Source organism: Mastigoproctus giganteus, chromosome 5, assembly GCF_048544385.1.
Source record: "Mastigoproctus giganteus isolate SK-2022 chromosome 5, ASM4854438v1, whole genome shotgun sequence".
Lineage (NCBI taxonomy): Eukaryota > Metazoa > Arthropoda > Arachnida > Uropygi > Thelyphonidae > Mastigoproctus > Mastigoproctus giganteus.
The window spans coordinates 9,817,852-9,835,234 of NC_143579.1; the positions used below are offsets into that span (position 1 = coordinate 9,817,852).

General features: G+C 37.9%; 1 protein-coding gene across 1 annotated transcript in view; it reads right to left on the reverse strand.

Annotated features, from left to right (window-relative positions):
* Window positions 1-17,383, reverse strand: part of LOC150085164 (huntingtin-interacting protein 1-like) — a 637,041-nt gene that overhangs the window by 25,673 nt on the left and 593,985 nt on the right. The window contains exon 28 of the mRNA XM_090373855.1: window positions 8,775-9,004. Within this exon, the coding sequence (XP_090229981.1) occupies window positions 8,775-9,004 (230 nt within the window). The remainder of the gene's footprint in view (window positions 1-8,774; window positions 9,005-17,383) is intronic.

Consider the following 17,383-nt stretch of genomic DNA (forward strand, 5'->3'; position numbering starts at 1 on the left):
GAGAGCCCATTGTTATTTTTTTTGCTCACCACTGCATGGAACATCACTCGTCCGATTGTTCTCAACCAATTAGAGTCTTTGTTATTGTTCAACAACATTATTGTTCAACATGTGGCACGCAGAATCGAATGATTGTATGACTGTTTCAGATCTATGACGATCTGAAACTTCAGCTCCATCAACCAGTGGCAGTGCTGTGTGCCTTGAAGACCTTAAAGCCAGCAGAGGCTGGTTCGAACACTTCAAAAAAAAAAAAAAAAAAAAAAAAGGGCGAATATCAAAGGCATGGGGAGGCATCCAGTGCTGATAATAAAGCAGCTGAGACCTTTAAAATTGAATTCCAAGAGTTAGTTGATCAGGAGGGATATCTTCCCCAAGAGGTTTTTAACATTTACAAAATCTGCTTCTTCTGGAAGCGAATGCCCAGGAACACGTACATCACTAAGGATGAGGCTAGTTTACCAGGACATAAGCCTATGAAAGACAGGCTCACTCTTCTGTTGGGTGCCAATGCCTCTTGAGATTTTAGCATTAGCAGAGGCATTTGATGCAAGAAAGCAAGCTTATGCAGCATCAGCCAAAAAAAAAAAAAAAAACTCACTTCCACTTCACCCCTCTATTCGTTCAGAATACCTGTCAAGCTGAGCCTTAAACTTATTTCGGCTACCAACCTCCACTACAAGGGATGGAAGTCTGTTCCACCAACCAACCACCCGCTGGCTAAAGGCAAATTTCCGCACGTCTATCCTACATCTGCCGTTCCTCAATTTGAATTTATGCCCTCTCAGGTGATTATTCTGAGCTAGAGGAAGAATCCCATCAGCATTGAGCATGCTCAAACCATTCAAGGCTTTATACACCTCTATCAGATCACCTCGCTGGTGCCTAGTCTCCAGACACTGTAATTTGCAAAACTTAAGCCTTTCTTCGTAAGAGCACCCCTTTGTTCCATTCACTAATCTTGTTGCCCTTCTCTGTACTCGTTCCAGCAGCTCTACATCCTTCTTGAAATGAGGCCTCCAGACCTGTATACAGTACTCTAGGTGTGGCCTGACCATTGCCTTATACAAGGGAATAATCACCTTCTTATCCCTGCTGGAAAAATTCCTGTATATCATTGACAATACTCCATGAGCTACTCTTGCAGCCCGTCTGCACTGCTCAGAGAACTTCATATCTGCCTGCACAACCCCAAGTCCCTTTCATTCTCTACCACTGTCAGTGTAGTACCACAGAGTTGATACGTTGCTCTGGGGTTGCTGTTTCCCATGTGTAGTACTTTACATTTGTCAATGTTAAACTTCATTTGCCACCTCTCAGCCCATCTGCTCAACCTTTCCAGATCCTGTTGCAGCAGCATAGTGTCAGTAGTGTCCTTGACAACCCTGCCAACCTTTGTATCGTCTGCAAACTTGGACATTAAGCTTCATATACCATCATCAATATCATTTATAAATACAGAAAACAATAATAGCCCCAGCCCTGAGGGACTCCACTAATAACATTAGTCCACGATGAGCAGAGTCCATTGATTACTACTCTCTGTCTTCTCCCCCTCAACCACCCCTTTATCCATAGCAGCAATTTGCCTCCAATGTCACACTGCTCCAATTTGTGTAGCAGTCTTCCATGTGCAACAGTATCAAAAGCCTTTCTAAGATCCAAGTATATAATATCAAAGCTATTCCCTGCATCCAGTTCTTTTGTGACTGCATCATAATATCCAATCAAATTGGTCAGGCAAGACTTCCCCTTAACAAAACCATGCTGTGTCCAAGCTATAACTGAAGTCTTGTCTAAATGATCCTGCAGTGCTTCTTTAACCAGTGCCTCCATTAATTTTCCTGGAACAGAAGTTAAGCTCACAGGTCTATAATTACTTGTGTCAGCCTTTGATCCTCCTTTGTGAATTGGGGTCACATTTGCACATTTCCAGTCTATGGGTACCTCCCCTGAGACCAAGGAAGCCCTCATAATTATGGTAAGGGTTTGCTTACTTCCTTTGCTGCCTCCATTAATATAACTGGATAGATCCCATCCACCCCAGGTGCCTTTCTTGTGTTTATCTTCAACAGTTTCTCCTCCACTTTACTCCCAGTTATTTCAAGATTCTGTAGCTTACTGCTAGAGTTGAATACACCTCTCGCTTTCCCCTCGCTGAATAACTCCTCATGTGTGAATGTCGATGCAAAATATTCATTTAGTTTGTTAGCTACCTGAGCAGGATCATCAACAGTTGACCCATCAATATCAAGTGGACCAATCTGATTCATCCCCTTCCTTCTAGAGTTTACATAAGTAAAGAACTCTTTGCTGTTTTTCTTTGCATCCCGTGCCAAGGATTTCTCGTAATCTGCCTTTGCCTGCCTAACCTCCTTTGTAACTTGGTTGCATATCAACTTGTATCTATCATAGGCTTCTGTGTCATGTGTTAATTTGTAAGTATCCCATGCATTTTTCTTCTCTGCCATATGCCTCATTAGTTCATCTGACATCCATTTTGGCCTAAACCTTGAACAATATTTCTTAGTTGGTATGTAAAGCCTAGTAGCTTCCAAGATTAATTCTTTGAATGCTTCCCATTTTGAATTTGCTGTTGGTAACATCATCAGTTGGTCCCACTGTATAGAATTTAAATACTGTCTCAGTCCATCGCAGTCGCCTTTACAGAAGCAATATCCCTTCCCTTTACCCCTAATGGTAGTTACCTCTTTGAGTAAATCCCACTTCAGCACACTGTGATCGCTGCCACCTAGTGGTTCATTTATCTGCAGATTCTTAATGCATGAAGAATCACTGCTGATAATCAAATCAAGAGTATTACTCCCTCTAGTTGCCTCCCGAACATGCTGATGTAGAAAACAATCATCCAATAAATCCACAAAAGCCCTGCTAGTGTGTAAGTGACCAGGCCCAAAATTCCAGTCAATATCTGGGAAATTAAAATCTCCCATTATAAGACTCTCTGATTTACTGGCCCACTCTATTTCCCTGTACAGTTTCTTATTATACTCATCAGAGTGATTAGGCCTATAGCACACTCCTACTCTCAATTTTGATCTCCCAATGCTTATGTCACACCAAACTGACTCAACACTGCACTGTCCAGCGATTTTAAGCTGAAGCTTTTGCTTGTGTATCACTCTAATACCCCAATAGTATTTAAACAACAAAAGGTTGAAAAATGCATGCTGGAATTTTATTTGGCACAGTAACAAGAAGGCCTGTATTACAGGATATGTCTTCAATGAATGGGAGCTTGAAGTTTTCTGTCCTTTGCTGAAGAGTTATCTTGAAAAAAATAAGCTTCCTGTGAAGGCACTTCTGCTGGATAATGCACCAGGCCATGATCCCAATCTTGTTCAATCTCTTCAGGTACAATCTGACTTTGTTCCAAGTCAAATTTTTGCCACCCAAAACCACTCCTCTTCTTCAACCAAACCAGCAAGTGGTTGCAAACTGCAAGAAAATCTACATCACAAAAATGTTTTAATCAAGAAGCGTGTGCTATGCACTGCTACTCTTGCCAACCTGCTATGGAGGCACCTCCCCAGTGGGGCAAAGATAACTTAGTTCATTTCAATCCTTCTAAAACTCAGTCCTGTCTTATGTTTTGCTATTGTTATTTTTTGGTTTTTAGGAGCATTAGCAACTAAGGCCATATTGCTCCGGGATATGCGGTGGTCATTCCCTGACCTTTCCGCATCCTCTGTATTTGGTGGTGACGGGCTCGAACCCCGGTCTAATCAAGAAGCGTGTGCTATGCACTGCTGCTCCTTCCCACCTGGCTACGGAGGCACCCTTATGTCTTGCAAAAAATCTTATATCTTCTGCTCCTATGCTTACACTGGCAGACAAAAAAACTGCATCACTTGTGAATTTTGAAAATGTGTTTTTGGGCTGCATTGTGGGTTGCAGAAATGTTCAAAATGAATTTGTTAGATAGGATATACAGTGGGACCTCTCTTTAATAAATTTCCACATAGTGAATTTTTGTATGTAGCAAACTTTTTTGATATCCCCTTGTGTTGTTCACACCTCTGGCCTTTAGGCGATAGAGCTGACACTGTAGGAAGCCCAAATTAAGAGCTAATCACTTTAATTTTTAACAGCTAAAGGGTTTAATTCTTAAGAGCATTCCAAAATTTAGTGTTGCCTGTAAAGCATTTACTGTCCTGAGAAGTCGTGCTGGGAAACTGCTATCTATGTGTTCACAGCCATTGGTAAAGATTAAGGAATATTCCCAACTAGGACTGTTTTGCAGAAATGACTCATCCATACTTTCACTTATCTCTGTATGGTTGGTATAAATGGTCTGTAAATCAGGTTTGTTTTAGCTGCTGTGCAAGTAACCTTAAAATGTCTAAGAGAAAAAAGTGGAAGTGCTTAATAGTGTAGATTGGGGCATTAAAAAAAAAGAAAATTGCTTTCAAATTCAGTATCCCTGCCAGTAGTGTGTCAACCATTCTGAAAAACTGTTTTGATTCTCAAACTGTTTGAGGAAATGGGACCCAGCAGGAAGAGTGCGAAATTATGCCTGCATGAAGATGTCGATGAAGCCGTTTTTAAGTGGGTGAAGTTGATTCGAGACCAAAACATGCCGATATTAGGGCCATTAATTAAAGAAAAGGCTATGGAGTATGCATATTTTCTTGGGCATAAAACTTTCCAAGCCAATTCTGGTTGGCTGGACAAATTTAAAAAGGGCCATGGCTTACTCGAAAAAGTTATTTCTGGTGAAATTGGGGTTTTAACTGAAGAAGACTGTACCCACTGGAAAGAAACAGTTTTGAAAAAAAATTATGGAGGACTACAAGCCTAAAGAGACATATTAAATGTTGATGAAACAGGTCTATTTTTTAAATGTTTGCCAAACAAGGCACTGACATTTAAAGGTAATAAATGTGTAGGTGGTAAAAATAGTAAGGAGAGAATTACAGTCTTGGTTGGTGCAAATATGGCTGGTAATGAAAAACTGGAGCCTTTGGTAATAGGGAAAAGTAAACAACCCCATTTCAAAGGAGTAAAGCCATTAGAGTTGGACTACAACTACAAAAGCTTGGATGACAAGTGAAATTTTTGAACAATGGATTTAAAAATTCGATAGAAAGATGATGAAAGTAAACAGTAAAATTGCTTTGATTGTTGACAACTGCCCTGCCCACCTTCACTCGGTAATTTTGAAACTTACAAGTGTGAAGCTTGTTTTCTTCCCTCCAAATACCTCGACTAAACTGCAGCCAATGGACCAAGGCATTATCAATTTGAAAATGCACTACCGAAGGCGCATACGAAAAAAATTATACTGAGAATAGAAACCAATTAACATATTGATTCTGTTATAGATTTGCAGATGTGCATATCAGAGTTGGGAAAAGTGTGGAGTTAAGATGCGACGGAAACAACGATTAAGAATTGTTTTCACAAAAGCAGGTTTTGAAAAATGCCAATTAACAGTGATGAGAGGATGAACTGCTACAAGACATTGAGCAATCTTGGGACGAACTCAAAGTGAGAGGTTTCATCAGTGCAGATATTGTTCTTGAAGAATTTTTAGGAGTTGATAACGATGTCATAGTAGCTGAATATCTGAGTGACTCCAACATTTTGGAGGGTATTCAAAGAACTAGTGACAATATCAACCCCAGGGGGCTCTCATCTGGTGAGTATGGGCTTGGCACACACCCAGGGTCCTGAGCTGGATATCATCATTCTTCTCTTTCTTGGTGATTTCATTCCCTTCTACTTCTGACTTTCATTCTCTCTCTCTCTCTCTCTCTCTCTCTCTCTCTCTCTCTCTCTCTATCTCTCAGGGTAATTCAGAAATTTTTTTTTTTTCACTGGTGCAGCATAAGCCTCAGGCTTCCTTGCACTATATGGCTTATTAATAATATCGACGGTGAGATGGATGAAAATGAGGGCAACAAAGGCAATATTAAACTCTCAAAACATGAAACGTTGGCAGCATTTGAAACTTTGCATTGAGGTCTTCAATGTGAAGAAAATGTGCCAGAAAATATATTTGAGTGCTTAAATTTTTATTAACGATGTACAGTAAAATCCAGTGTACAACGAAAAAATAACCAAATATTTTACAACATAATTCTTAAAAGTGTACTAATATATTGTGCGCATCATGTAAGTAGTAATTTCTTAATATGTGCGTATTAATAAATTAATTGTTTTAAAATTTTAGAAAATTTATTCATTCTCACTTATTTCTGATTTATTTCCCATATTTTACTCTATTTCTGAGTTGAATTACAGGTCATATTTCTTTATAACAAATTTTTTCAACTGAACGATCGATTTCATTATATGGAGGTCCGATATATATCTCTGTGAATGAAATCCAATAAAAAAGACTCCACCTGATATACCTAATTGCCATAAATATCTTCCCAAAGGGTAAAATGTGTAATTAATGGAAATATGAGAAATCATGCAAATGGAAATCATGACAACTATACATACATTTTATTTTGCTTACGTGTACAAACTGAAATGAAAAGTTAATGTAATAGTATTATGTACTGTAAATCAGCAAAATAAGTCCTCAATATTTTGTCGTTCCTCCTCGAGCTGCAATCAAATCCTTGCAACGATCTGGCATAAGAGTTAATCAATTTCTGGATATATGGTTGCCCAATTTCGTGATACCACACCCTTACAATGCTCTCCTACAGCTGAATCTTACTTGTTGGCTTCTTCTGAGCAATTTTAGTTGACTTAGGGTTCAAATGCGGAATGTTGCCAGCCAGGCTGGTCCAACACTGTAATGCCAGCACTTGAGGTATGACTGCACCTTAAGGGAGAAAAATGAGGGGAAACATTGGTGTATGTTTTAAGCCTTGTGAGACAAGAAGACAAACTCACCATTAAATCTAAATAGCATAAAACTTACCAATTTTGCTGTGAAGGCAAGGTGCTGAGTCCTGTTGAAAAATGCAGTTTTGGACATCTGTGTGGTGATCCCTAATAACGGGTTTCAGGCACTCCTCCAAGATAGCAGTGTAGATTTCTGCATTCACTGTTCCATTAATGACTTAATTCGTCCTACACCTTTGCTTTATGTTATGCATCCTCTGACCATCTGACCGGCAGGGAACTTTACAGTGTGAACAGTGTGCCTGGAAGTATGCAGTCAGGATGGTATGCCTCCGATTTTCGTTGACATATTGCTTTCCCATCAAAGTTATGCAGGTTGAATTTCGATTCATCAGAAAAGATGACAGGTTCCATTGCTCTTTTGTCCATGAAACATGTGTTTTAGCCCAAGCAAGTTGCTTCTTCCTCATTTGTTGGGTCAACGAAGGCTTCTTTTGGGTTGAATCCTGCATGAACTATCCACAGACGGCTTCCGAAAGCCATCTGTGGATAGTTAATGCACTTGTTTCAACACCAGAGGCCATCTCAAAGTCCAGTTTTAGATCAGGAGCACTAGCATGGTGATTAGGAAGGCATAGCCATTTCAAATATCTATCTCGGGAAGGCTTAGTCACTCTCTTATGGCCTGATCCAGGTTTTCTCTTCACGTCACCGGTTTCACGCTTTTTCGGCAACCGGGATACTGTTGACTAGTGGCAGCCTATTTTATCAGCGATAGCATGTGTAGAAAGTCCTTCCTGGGACAGAGCAACAGCTACACCTTTTTTTCTTGGTGTCAACTGAACATATGGAGCCATGCTTACACCTCTGCTAAACAGGATACTAATGAGGGTGTATACCCTTCCAACACCATATTTATAGTGTTATTCTGATGCAATACCTTGCAATTACTGTCTGATATAATAGACATGTTATCTGACAAAATACCTTTGCTTTGTGACAAACAAAATGACTGTAATCAAACAATATCTTATACGTTTCACTACAAATGTTATTTTTTTAAGGTGATGCAGTTTTTTTTGTCTGCTACTGTATCTTTGATGATACTCTGATTTCTAGGCAAGATTATATATCTCTAATGGGGATTACCCTGACTTCTAGTCTCTCTTGACATAAGTATGTTACAATATTGCTTCCTCTGCATCTAAAAAACTGGGTTTTCCCTTTCTCTCTTGTGCATGGGTTGAAGGTCTCAACCTTCAACCCGCACACAGTACTAAGTACTTTTCTTCCAAACAGCTATTCACTGTGTATAAATCTGCCCTACCATGGAACATTGTTCCCACATTGGAGCGATGCCTTGCCAAACCTCTCTAAGGCTTCTGGATTACATTCAAAAGAGGACAGTTAGGTTAACTAATGACTCATCTTTAAACCGAGTTACTTCACTCTGTCTCATAGACGTTCTGTTTCTGCTGCATGCTTTTTCTACAGATACTTCCAGGGGCACTGTTCACCTGAATTGGCCTGTATAATTCCTGCTGTCTCCTCCAAAGCAGTCAGAACACGTGTCGCAACCAGTCAACATCATTTTACTGTCCAACTTGAAACTCACAGAACCGACTTTTCTTCTTCCTCATTTATTCGTTCGTATGTATTTTCTGAAAAATTACAATCTACACAAGTTCAAGTCTAATGTCAACAAATATCTTCTTTCGTCTCAACCTTCAATCCACGCACAGTACTAAGTACTATAGGTTCTAATACCTCTCGCATTTGGGGTTTTCATAAAATAAAAAAAGCTAACAAATGTATTCACAACTTATAAAGAATTAAGTGTTGCTGTTTAGTAGTTTGTAATTGGTATTCAAAGAATTCACTGAACTATAACTTTTTGTTTTTTGTTATAAGTACACAAATAAATCCAGTTCAAAGAAATACTCTACCTGATTCTTCTACTAACTGAGCACAACTTTTTGCTGTTGCAACCACATTTCCTGTTGCTTCTGAAACCCCTTTGGAGGCTCTTGAAACTTTGGCCATCCGTTCACTACTCCTTTCAGCCTTCACTTTTGAAGCAATAACTAATTGTGCAGTGGCTGCTGCTATTTCCTGGGAGGCCACCATTAGTTCTTCAAATTTAGCCTCTCCTCTAAGAACTTTATCAGCTGCATCTCTATGATGAAAATTAAAAAAATTATAACAAATCAATAAAATTAATGGTAAATATATGAAATAAATTACAAGTTCCACTTATTTATTTGATATTTCATCCCAGAATTCATTTTATTTTGATGCAGCAGCAAAAAGGAGCAGAAAAAAAGCTAAGTCAGTTATTCCAAAGGAAAAGAAAATGAACATGGTCCTCAGTAATACAATAGCAGTTTTGCATTTCATACTTGTTTATAGAGATCTGGAATCCTGTCAGGGACTGCAGAAATTCTCAAAGGCCTTTCAACTGGGCTGTAGTTAGTCACTCTCGGGTGCTCCCATTTTTCAGACTTGAAACTTTCCTTCTGATCACAATCTTTATATATATATATATATATATATATATATATATATATATACACACACGTTTAATTGTAGATTGTTACCAATTATTGGTGATTTTCATATAACATTAGTGTTCAAACAAATTTGTAATCAAGTTAACCTAGTTTGGTTATCTTCATTCCATATGGCCTATACATTTTGAGTTAAGATAAAAAGTATAATGCTAAATGATAATGATTTTTCATAACATTTTACTAATGAAAACATTTTATCTGTAGCAAGATAATTAAAAAATTTTAATTTCTGTATAAATTTATATAATAATATAACGTATTGCATTACATCACGTGGCCGTCAATCCCCCTACTTCATCGGGGGCTTTGAGTGGATTGACAGCCCTTTTCAACGTAATGCCTCATACTTACTCATTTCGGTCTGTACCTATACAAGTTTTGCTATTTCAGTTTATATTTTCAGGTTCATTTTCTTAAAATATATTTTTTTAAAATTAAATATTATTTATTTTCCTAATTTCTTTTATTTTTTAGGTTAATTTTCTTAAATTTTTAAATTAATACTTAATTTTTATTTATTTAAATATTACTAGTTTATTTTTTATCGATCTCTTCAGCAAACTGTGATATGGTACACAAAGCCCAACGAGTAAGTATTCTATACTGCAATACTACTACTTACATAGTGTTGTACTCCGGCGGAGGCCGTTGAGTAAAAAGGGGGTTTTCCCGCCTTCTATTTGTTTTTATGGGTAGCTATTATTACAGCGCAGTCGCACTAACTAATTATTCTGTGTGCTGATGGCGCATTGGTCCATGTCCCCGATTTTCATGCCAATGCATTCTATGGAGGTTTGTTGATGGAGGTTGTGTTAACATGTGGATTAAATCTTATTTACATGTGTATTTACTTTTTTTTTTTTTTTATATATGTGTGTTTTTATGCCTTACCATGGAACTGTGCCGGTACCACTTTTCTAAGGCGTAACAGCTCGTATATGTCCAGTGGTAAAGCTATATATACATATATATACAGCCTCTTACTGTGGGGTTTTTTTTTTTTTTTTTGTTGGGAAGGGGGGGGGGGGGTTAAATTTGGCAATATGTTGTAGTGCAGTCAGGCGACGAGCCTTGCCTGAGCGCAATAAACCTTATAAACACAGGGATACTTTTTCTGAGTAAATACTATTTTATTTTTAGATGGTTTTTATGAATGTATGTGGGTCTACATTAGGGTGGTGTTTTCTAATATTTGTGTATATGGCAGTTTTTATGTGATACCTACTGTATCATTTGGGAATTCTGTTTATATCCAGGGTTTTGATGAGTTTTTGTATTGCCATATTTACACTATCTATATTGTTGCAGATTTTTAAAAGTCTGTTTGTTTGATTTCTTATAGTATTACCGTGTATATGCTTTGCTATGTTACTCTCCCAGTGTGTGAGTTTTATTGTTTCGAAATTAAAATGGTCTCTTTTATCATGGTGATGTGTATATATTTTGTCTGGGTTGATGGCAATTTCGCTGTCTAATAAGTAGACAGCTTGTAGGTTGTTATCCAGATTTGTACATTCAATTTTTAAGTCTGTTGGGTAGGTATTCTTTGCTACATTTGTAAAGTTGTCATAGTTGATCACGAGTACGTCATCTATATATCTATAGAATTTAATATTTTCTGTGATGTTACTTTCATAGTGGTGTAGGTAGAGGTTAGCTATGGCGCATATATATATGTAAAAAGTTAAAAAAATAATAAGGAAGTGAGAGAGACAGAGTGTGACAGAAGGGAGATAGAATACAACTAATAAAATATGCATAATAAGAAATAAATAATTATAAAATTCATAAAATAATTACAAAGCTGAAAAAATAAGGATATTGCCACACAACTTACAAAACTAGCCTCTCATCAGGTGTCAATGGCCAGGATTGCAAGCAAAATAGCAACATGTCTTCATTTCTGATGAAAACCATAAGCCAAAGGGTAAAAAGCATAAATATAAATAAAAATGAGAAGAATTAAAGAGAGGTTTTAGAAAATGGTTTGTTTGTGTGTGGGCTTTATGGCGCAAGAGCAACATGGCCATAATGCACCTAACTATGGTAAAGTTTAGTTCTCCGTTGATTTTTTTTTCAATTTGGATTGCAGTTAAAGTTTACAGTGCGTTATACAGTTTTATCTCTTTAAGGAAAGTGAAGATTTTGTCCACATGCAGTGTATCTGCTAAAAGATGAGCAGTATTCGTTGATGAAAATGAGGCAAAGAGTTTGCCGCTCACTGTTGTAAATCGGGCAGTCAATGAGTATATGCTGGACTGTAAGTTGGGTGTTGCAGTTTGTGCAATGTGATGGGTCAGCGGCCATAAGTAGATAGAGATGTGGCAAGTGTGTGTGTGGCCTATCCGTAATCAGGCTAATACAATTTCTTCATGTCTGTTCTCACAAATACTGGACTTCCATGGTTTTGAGATCTTTTTTAATGCCGAGTAATTTGTTATTGGCCTGACTCTGCCAGATGTGTTGCCATTGTTCAAGACATTGTTTCTTTATAATGTACTTGTAGTCAGATGCAGGTGTAGTAAAAGCTTGGGCTAAAGGATTGGTAGCAGTTTTGGCAGCTAGGTTGGCCTGTTCATTTCCAGAAATTCCAGCTTTGTTGTTTCTTCTGGTTTAACCTGAGTATTCCAGATCTGTCTAAGTAGAGGATTATCATTCTTTGGGTTCTGTTGTATAGTTTGGATAGCACTAATGGAGTCTGTATATGTAACACTGTGCAATATGATTTTTGAGAGTGCATAGTTTAAGGCTATGTGGATAGCACAAAGTTCTGCAGTATAGCTGCTACATTCAGTAGGGATTTTCTTGGATATAGTTGTGTTGGGAAATACTGCGGCTGCACCAACATGATTGTCAGTTTTAGACCCATCTGTGTAAATTGGTGTGTACTGGCCGTGCAGAGTTCTCAGTACGGCATATATTTGCAGTATGTTCTGTTGGGATAAGGTGTGTTTTCCCCAGGCTGTCAATGAAAAGTCACATGGTAGTATGTCCAAGGTGGGACTGTGTGAGAGACAGTGGGCTGCATCTTACTAAGGTCAATTTTCCAATTGGCCTGCAATGAGCAAAGACGTATCCTGGTTGGTGGATTTATTGATGGATACGCTCGATATAGGTTTTCCCATTTAGGAGAGAAAAGTCCGTTCCAAGTGGGATGGTTTGGATGCAATAAAAGCATTTGTCTGCATAACTGCAGGGAGATTTCATGTCTTCAGCATATAGGCTCTGGACTGGTGATGTACGGTACACCCCCAGTGCAAGACGAAGAGCACTGTGGTGCACAGGATTAAGCCATGTAACACACTTGGTCTAGCAGAGCTATAAACTACAGAAACATAGTCTAGACATGACCATATTAATGCATGGTACAACTGTAGTAGTAGTGTGTAACGGTCAGCTCCCCACGTTGTTCCTGATAGACCTCTTAAGATGTTTAGCTTTTTAAGACAGGTAATCCTGATTGTTTTTAAATGTTCCAGGAAGGCGAATTTTTGGTCAAATCACACCAAGAAAGCAGACACTAGGGACCACTGGTTTGATTTGATTTTCTAGTCGAAATTCTGGATGTGGATGTAGGTTACGCTTCCTGCAGAAGTGTATACCGACAGTCTTTTGGGTTGAGAGGTGAAAAACCGTTGTTTTCGGCCCATTTTGCTATTTTGTTGATGTCTCTACCATTCGCATATTAGGCAAATGGCAGGCAACACTGAAGTCACTGGCGTACAGGGTAGTGGATATTGTTTGTGGCAGGTGCAGTATTATTGAATTCATTTTTATATTAAAGAAGGTAACACTGATCCTTGTGGTATCCCTTCTTCCTGTATGAACCTTGAAAATAAGCGGTTGTGAAATCGAACTTGAAATGAGTGGTGGTGTAAGAATTTCTGATAAACTATGCTAGGTATCCGTGTAATCCCAGATTGTATAGTTTTCGCATTATACCATATCTCCAAGAAGTGTCAAATGCTTTTTCAATGTCAAATAAGACCATTGCAAGATGTTTTTTGCATATGAAGGCACCACGGATGTTTATTTCTGTCTTAATCAAAACATCAAGAGTGGATCTACCTTTACAAAAGCCACACTGCACTGGATTCATAAGGTTATTTCGAGCTAGAAACCAGGATAGCTGGGCGTTGATAATTTTTTCCATGACCTTGCATATACAGCTGGTAAGTGCAATAGGTTGACAATGCTGCAGATTTGTAGGATCTTTTCCAGGTTTTGGAAATGCCAAAACATAAGTATGCTGCCATTTGTCAGGGAAAGTGTTTTCTTTGAATATTCTGTTGTAGAGCAGTAATAGTGTCTTGAGTGCCGGTTCAGTAAGTTTTGCTATCATGATGTACTGTATTTCATCTGTCCCTGCTGCACTGAGTTTAGTGGAGGCTAGAGCATGATGTAATTCTGACATTGTGAAGTGGAGATTGTACACAGCACTGGATGTTGATTCAAAATTAATTGAGTGTTTTCAGATTGGGCTTTGTGTGTCTGGAATTGCAGCGAGATGATGTCACAAATCTCCTCTCATTTTGTAATATCAGAGACACTTACAGAATGGCTCTGATATTACAAAATCTGAAGATGTTCCATGCTCTGTTCTTCTCTTTTCTAGCAGCACTACATTCATCATTCCACCACACTTTAGAGTGGGCCGATATTTTAGTCGATTGTTTTGGGATTGCTTGTCCGCTGCTTGCAGTATTTTGTTAGATATATGTTCTACTGCCAAGTTTATATGTGTTTGTTGGACCTGTTTTTCTTCTAGTGTAGCTAGCTCTTGTACACGTTCCATTCAGCTTTTGAGAAGTTCATTTGGGAATTTGGTAAGAAAGATGGGCAAGCTTGTATCAATGTGGCATATCACAGGGTAATGATCACTTCCCAGTGGGTTGCTGTGAATAGTCCATCCAAACAGATGGTATATGGTTGCTGAGCATAAAGAGATATCAATAGCTGAGTTAGATCCTGTAGGAAGATGCGTATAAGTGTGCGCTCCATTATCGAGAGTTATCAGATTGTGCTGATCAAGTAATTTTTCGATTGTTTGACACACGCTTGTCCATGTGATATGGACAAGCGTGTGACTCCACAGCATATGGTGACTGTTCAGGTCTCCTAGGATACAATCGGGTTTGGGAAGCTGGATCACTAATTCAGCGTAGCTGATGTTTTGGTTAGGTAGCAAGTATAATGAGACTATGGTTAAATCAAAGTTAACATTGATTCGTGCAGCAATTGCGTCAAGATTTGTTTTTAGTGGGATTGGTTTTGAGGGTATCTGGGAGTGGATAATCAGTGCTACTCCTCCATGTGCAAGGTTGTTCAGACTGTGTGTAACATGATCTTGCTGAGGTATTAAGTATTTCCAAAGGGAAACAATTATATTAGTATTCTGCTGTTGAGTGGCATCGGGTTGTACTGTGATGAGTGTATTTATTGCTTTGGTTTGTTTGCTTTTTGTTTGTGGTGTTGGTACTGTGGACAAACCTTGCCCATTCAGCTAGTGACTTTGTTGGAGGTATGGTTACCTCTGTTTGGGTAGCAATTGATATGTGATTTTTGGTTATTTGGGCATAAGTTGGCTTAGCATTTGGAACTGATAAGGATTTTTTAGCCTCTTGGTAGGTTACATTATGTTCAGTTTTGTACCACTGTATCTTTTTTTCGCATTTCCAAAGGGGACACTCTTTTGAATATGCTGGGTGGGCTTCTTTACAGTTAACGCAGCTTGGTGTTGTGGTTGTGCAGTGGATCCACATGTGGCACAGGCAGCTGGTCCTCTGCAGACCAACTATGAGTGGCAGACCAACCAAACTTCTGGCACTTATAGCAGCGTAATGGATTTGGGATGTACGGTTTAACTCGACAGTTAAGGTAACTGGCTTTTATCAATGTTGGTGGTTCAGGATTGTTAAAAGTAAGGGTTATATTCCGGGTAGCAACTAATACATCATCCTATTTGTGAGAATTCACCTTACATTGATGACTCCTCGTAATTCTTGTTTGAGTTCATCTAACAAATTGATAAGGTCCCACCCGGTGATGACTCCTCTTGACATGTTCAAGGAAAATGTGTGGTGAAATGGTGACCGAAATTCCAAAGGATTTTCATTTTTGTAGTTGTTCAGACTGTCTGGCAGTGACAACTTCGACCAGTAGGTCTCCTGATCTTAGATGACAAACTGTCTTGGAAGTATCTATTGTGCTTTCTAGGCATTTCTGCACTAGGAATGGAGAGAGTTTTCAAACTGGTTGTTCTTGAGTTGAATGAATAATCAAGAAATTTGGAGTTCGGATTCTGCCTATGTCAGTCTTTTGATATTTTGCTGCAACAGAACCAGACTCCTCTTGTTCTTGCCTTGTTAGGGTTTCTTCTGTGCACCCAGTGTTTTTCTGAGTTTTATGAACTTCTTGCTCCATTTTGCCCTGGAAGGGAGACCTTTCCCCCTCCAGATTACCGGCCCCGCCATGTGGAGGCAGGAGCAGTGCCACCTTTGTGATCAAGCAGTAGTGGGTTAGTAGTAATATGGAAATAAAAGGAAAAAAAGGAAGGAGGTTACTTTTTCTTTTGTTCAAGTAAAGTGATTTCTTTACTGAAGCTTATTTAATTGATTGTTAGTGTAATGCAGTAAATAAAGAAGACGATTTTAATTATTCAAGAGAGCACAAATACACTTGATCATAAAATCGCTTGGCACCTGGGGCCTTTAGAAAATGGCTTGTGAAATTTATAGCTGACACTATGAAGACAAGTAATTAAAACTCAAATTGATAACAGAAATTTCTAGAGACATATTAGTCTGATATAAGTTAAGATTTGAAAACAGTAAAAAGTAAATAGCCTTAAACGAGAGCAAGATACTTGATATAATACTTGGGCAAAGTTACAAGCAACAGCCTGCATAAAAAATGAAACTAAAGAACAGTGGCACTTGGAAATAAATTTTCAACCTGAATCTAGAAATTTCTAAGAGTAAAATACATGTTAAATTAAAACAAGAATGGAAAAAGTACCTTATATTGAGGAGATATGCAAGGAAAAGACAAATCAAAACTAAAAAACACATGCTAATGAAGTCTAAATATAAAGATAAATGGCAACAGCAGCAGCAGCACAGAGTCATAAAAATTTTCAAAACTAGAATCTAGAAAATGTAAATCGTATATATAGTGCATCTGGCAGCCTGAAAAATAGTACATGTAACATAAAAAACGCGAAAAATTCATTAATCCATGTGTTTTAGTTTTAATTTTGATTTGTCTTGTTCTCACATATCTCCACAATGTAAGTTATTTTTCCATCCTTAAGTTCATTTAATATGTTTTTTATTCTCAGAAATTTCTAGATTCATGTTGAAAATTTATTTCCAGGTGCTACTGTTTAGAGGCATCCTTTTTTTCTGCAAGCTGATGCTTGTAACTTTGCCTAAGTGTTACCTCAAGTCTCTTGCTCTCTTTTAAAGCTACTTGCTTTTTACTGTTTTCAATCTACCTTAAGTTATATTACATTAATATGTTATAAGGCTCTAGAAATTTCTGTTATCATTTCCAGTTTTAATTTCTCGTTTTCGTAGTGTCAACCGTAAAGTTCACAAACCAGTTTCTATCCCCCCCCCCCATTTTAATCCTTGTAATTTTTTTTATTTTGTTTTTTGGTAACAAAAAATTTTATTCTCATTTTTCATTAAAGTTTATGTTCTTTAACCTTTGGCTTGAAGTTTACGTCAGAAATGAAGATACATGTTGCTATTCTGCTTGCAATCCTGGCTGTTGATGTGAGCTGGTTTTGTAAATTGTGTGGCAACATCTTTATTCTGTCAATTTTGTAATAATTTTATCAATTTTGTAATTATTTATTTCTTATAATGCATATTTTAATAGTTATTTTCTATCTCCCTCACTTTATTAGCATTAGCATTAGTAGAGGCATATGATGCCAGAAAGAAAGCTTATGCAGCATCAGCATAAAAAAAAAAAAAAAA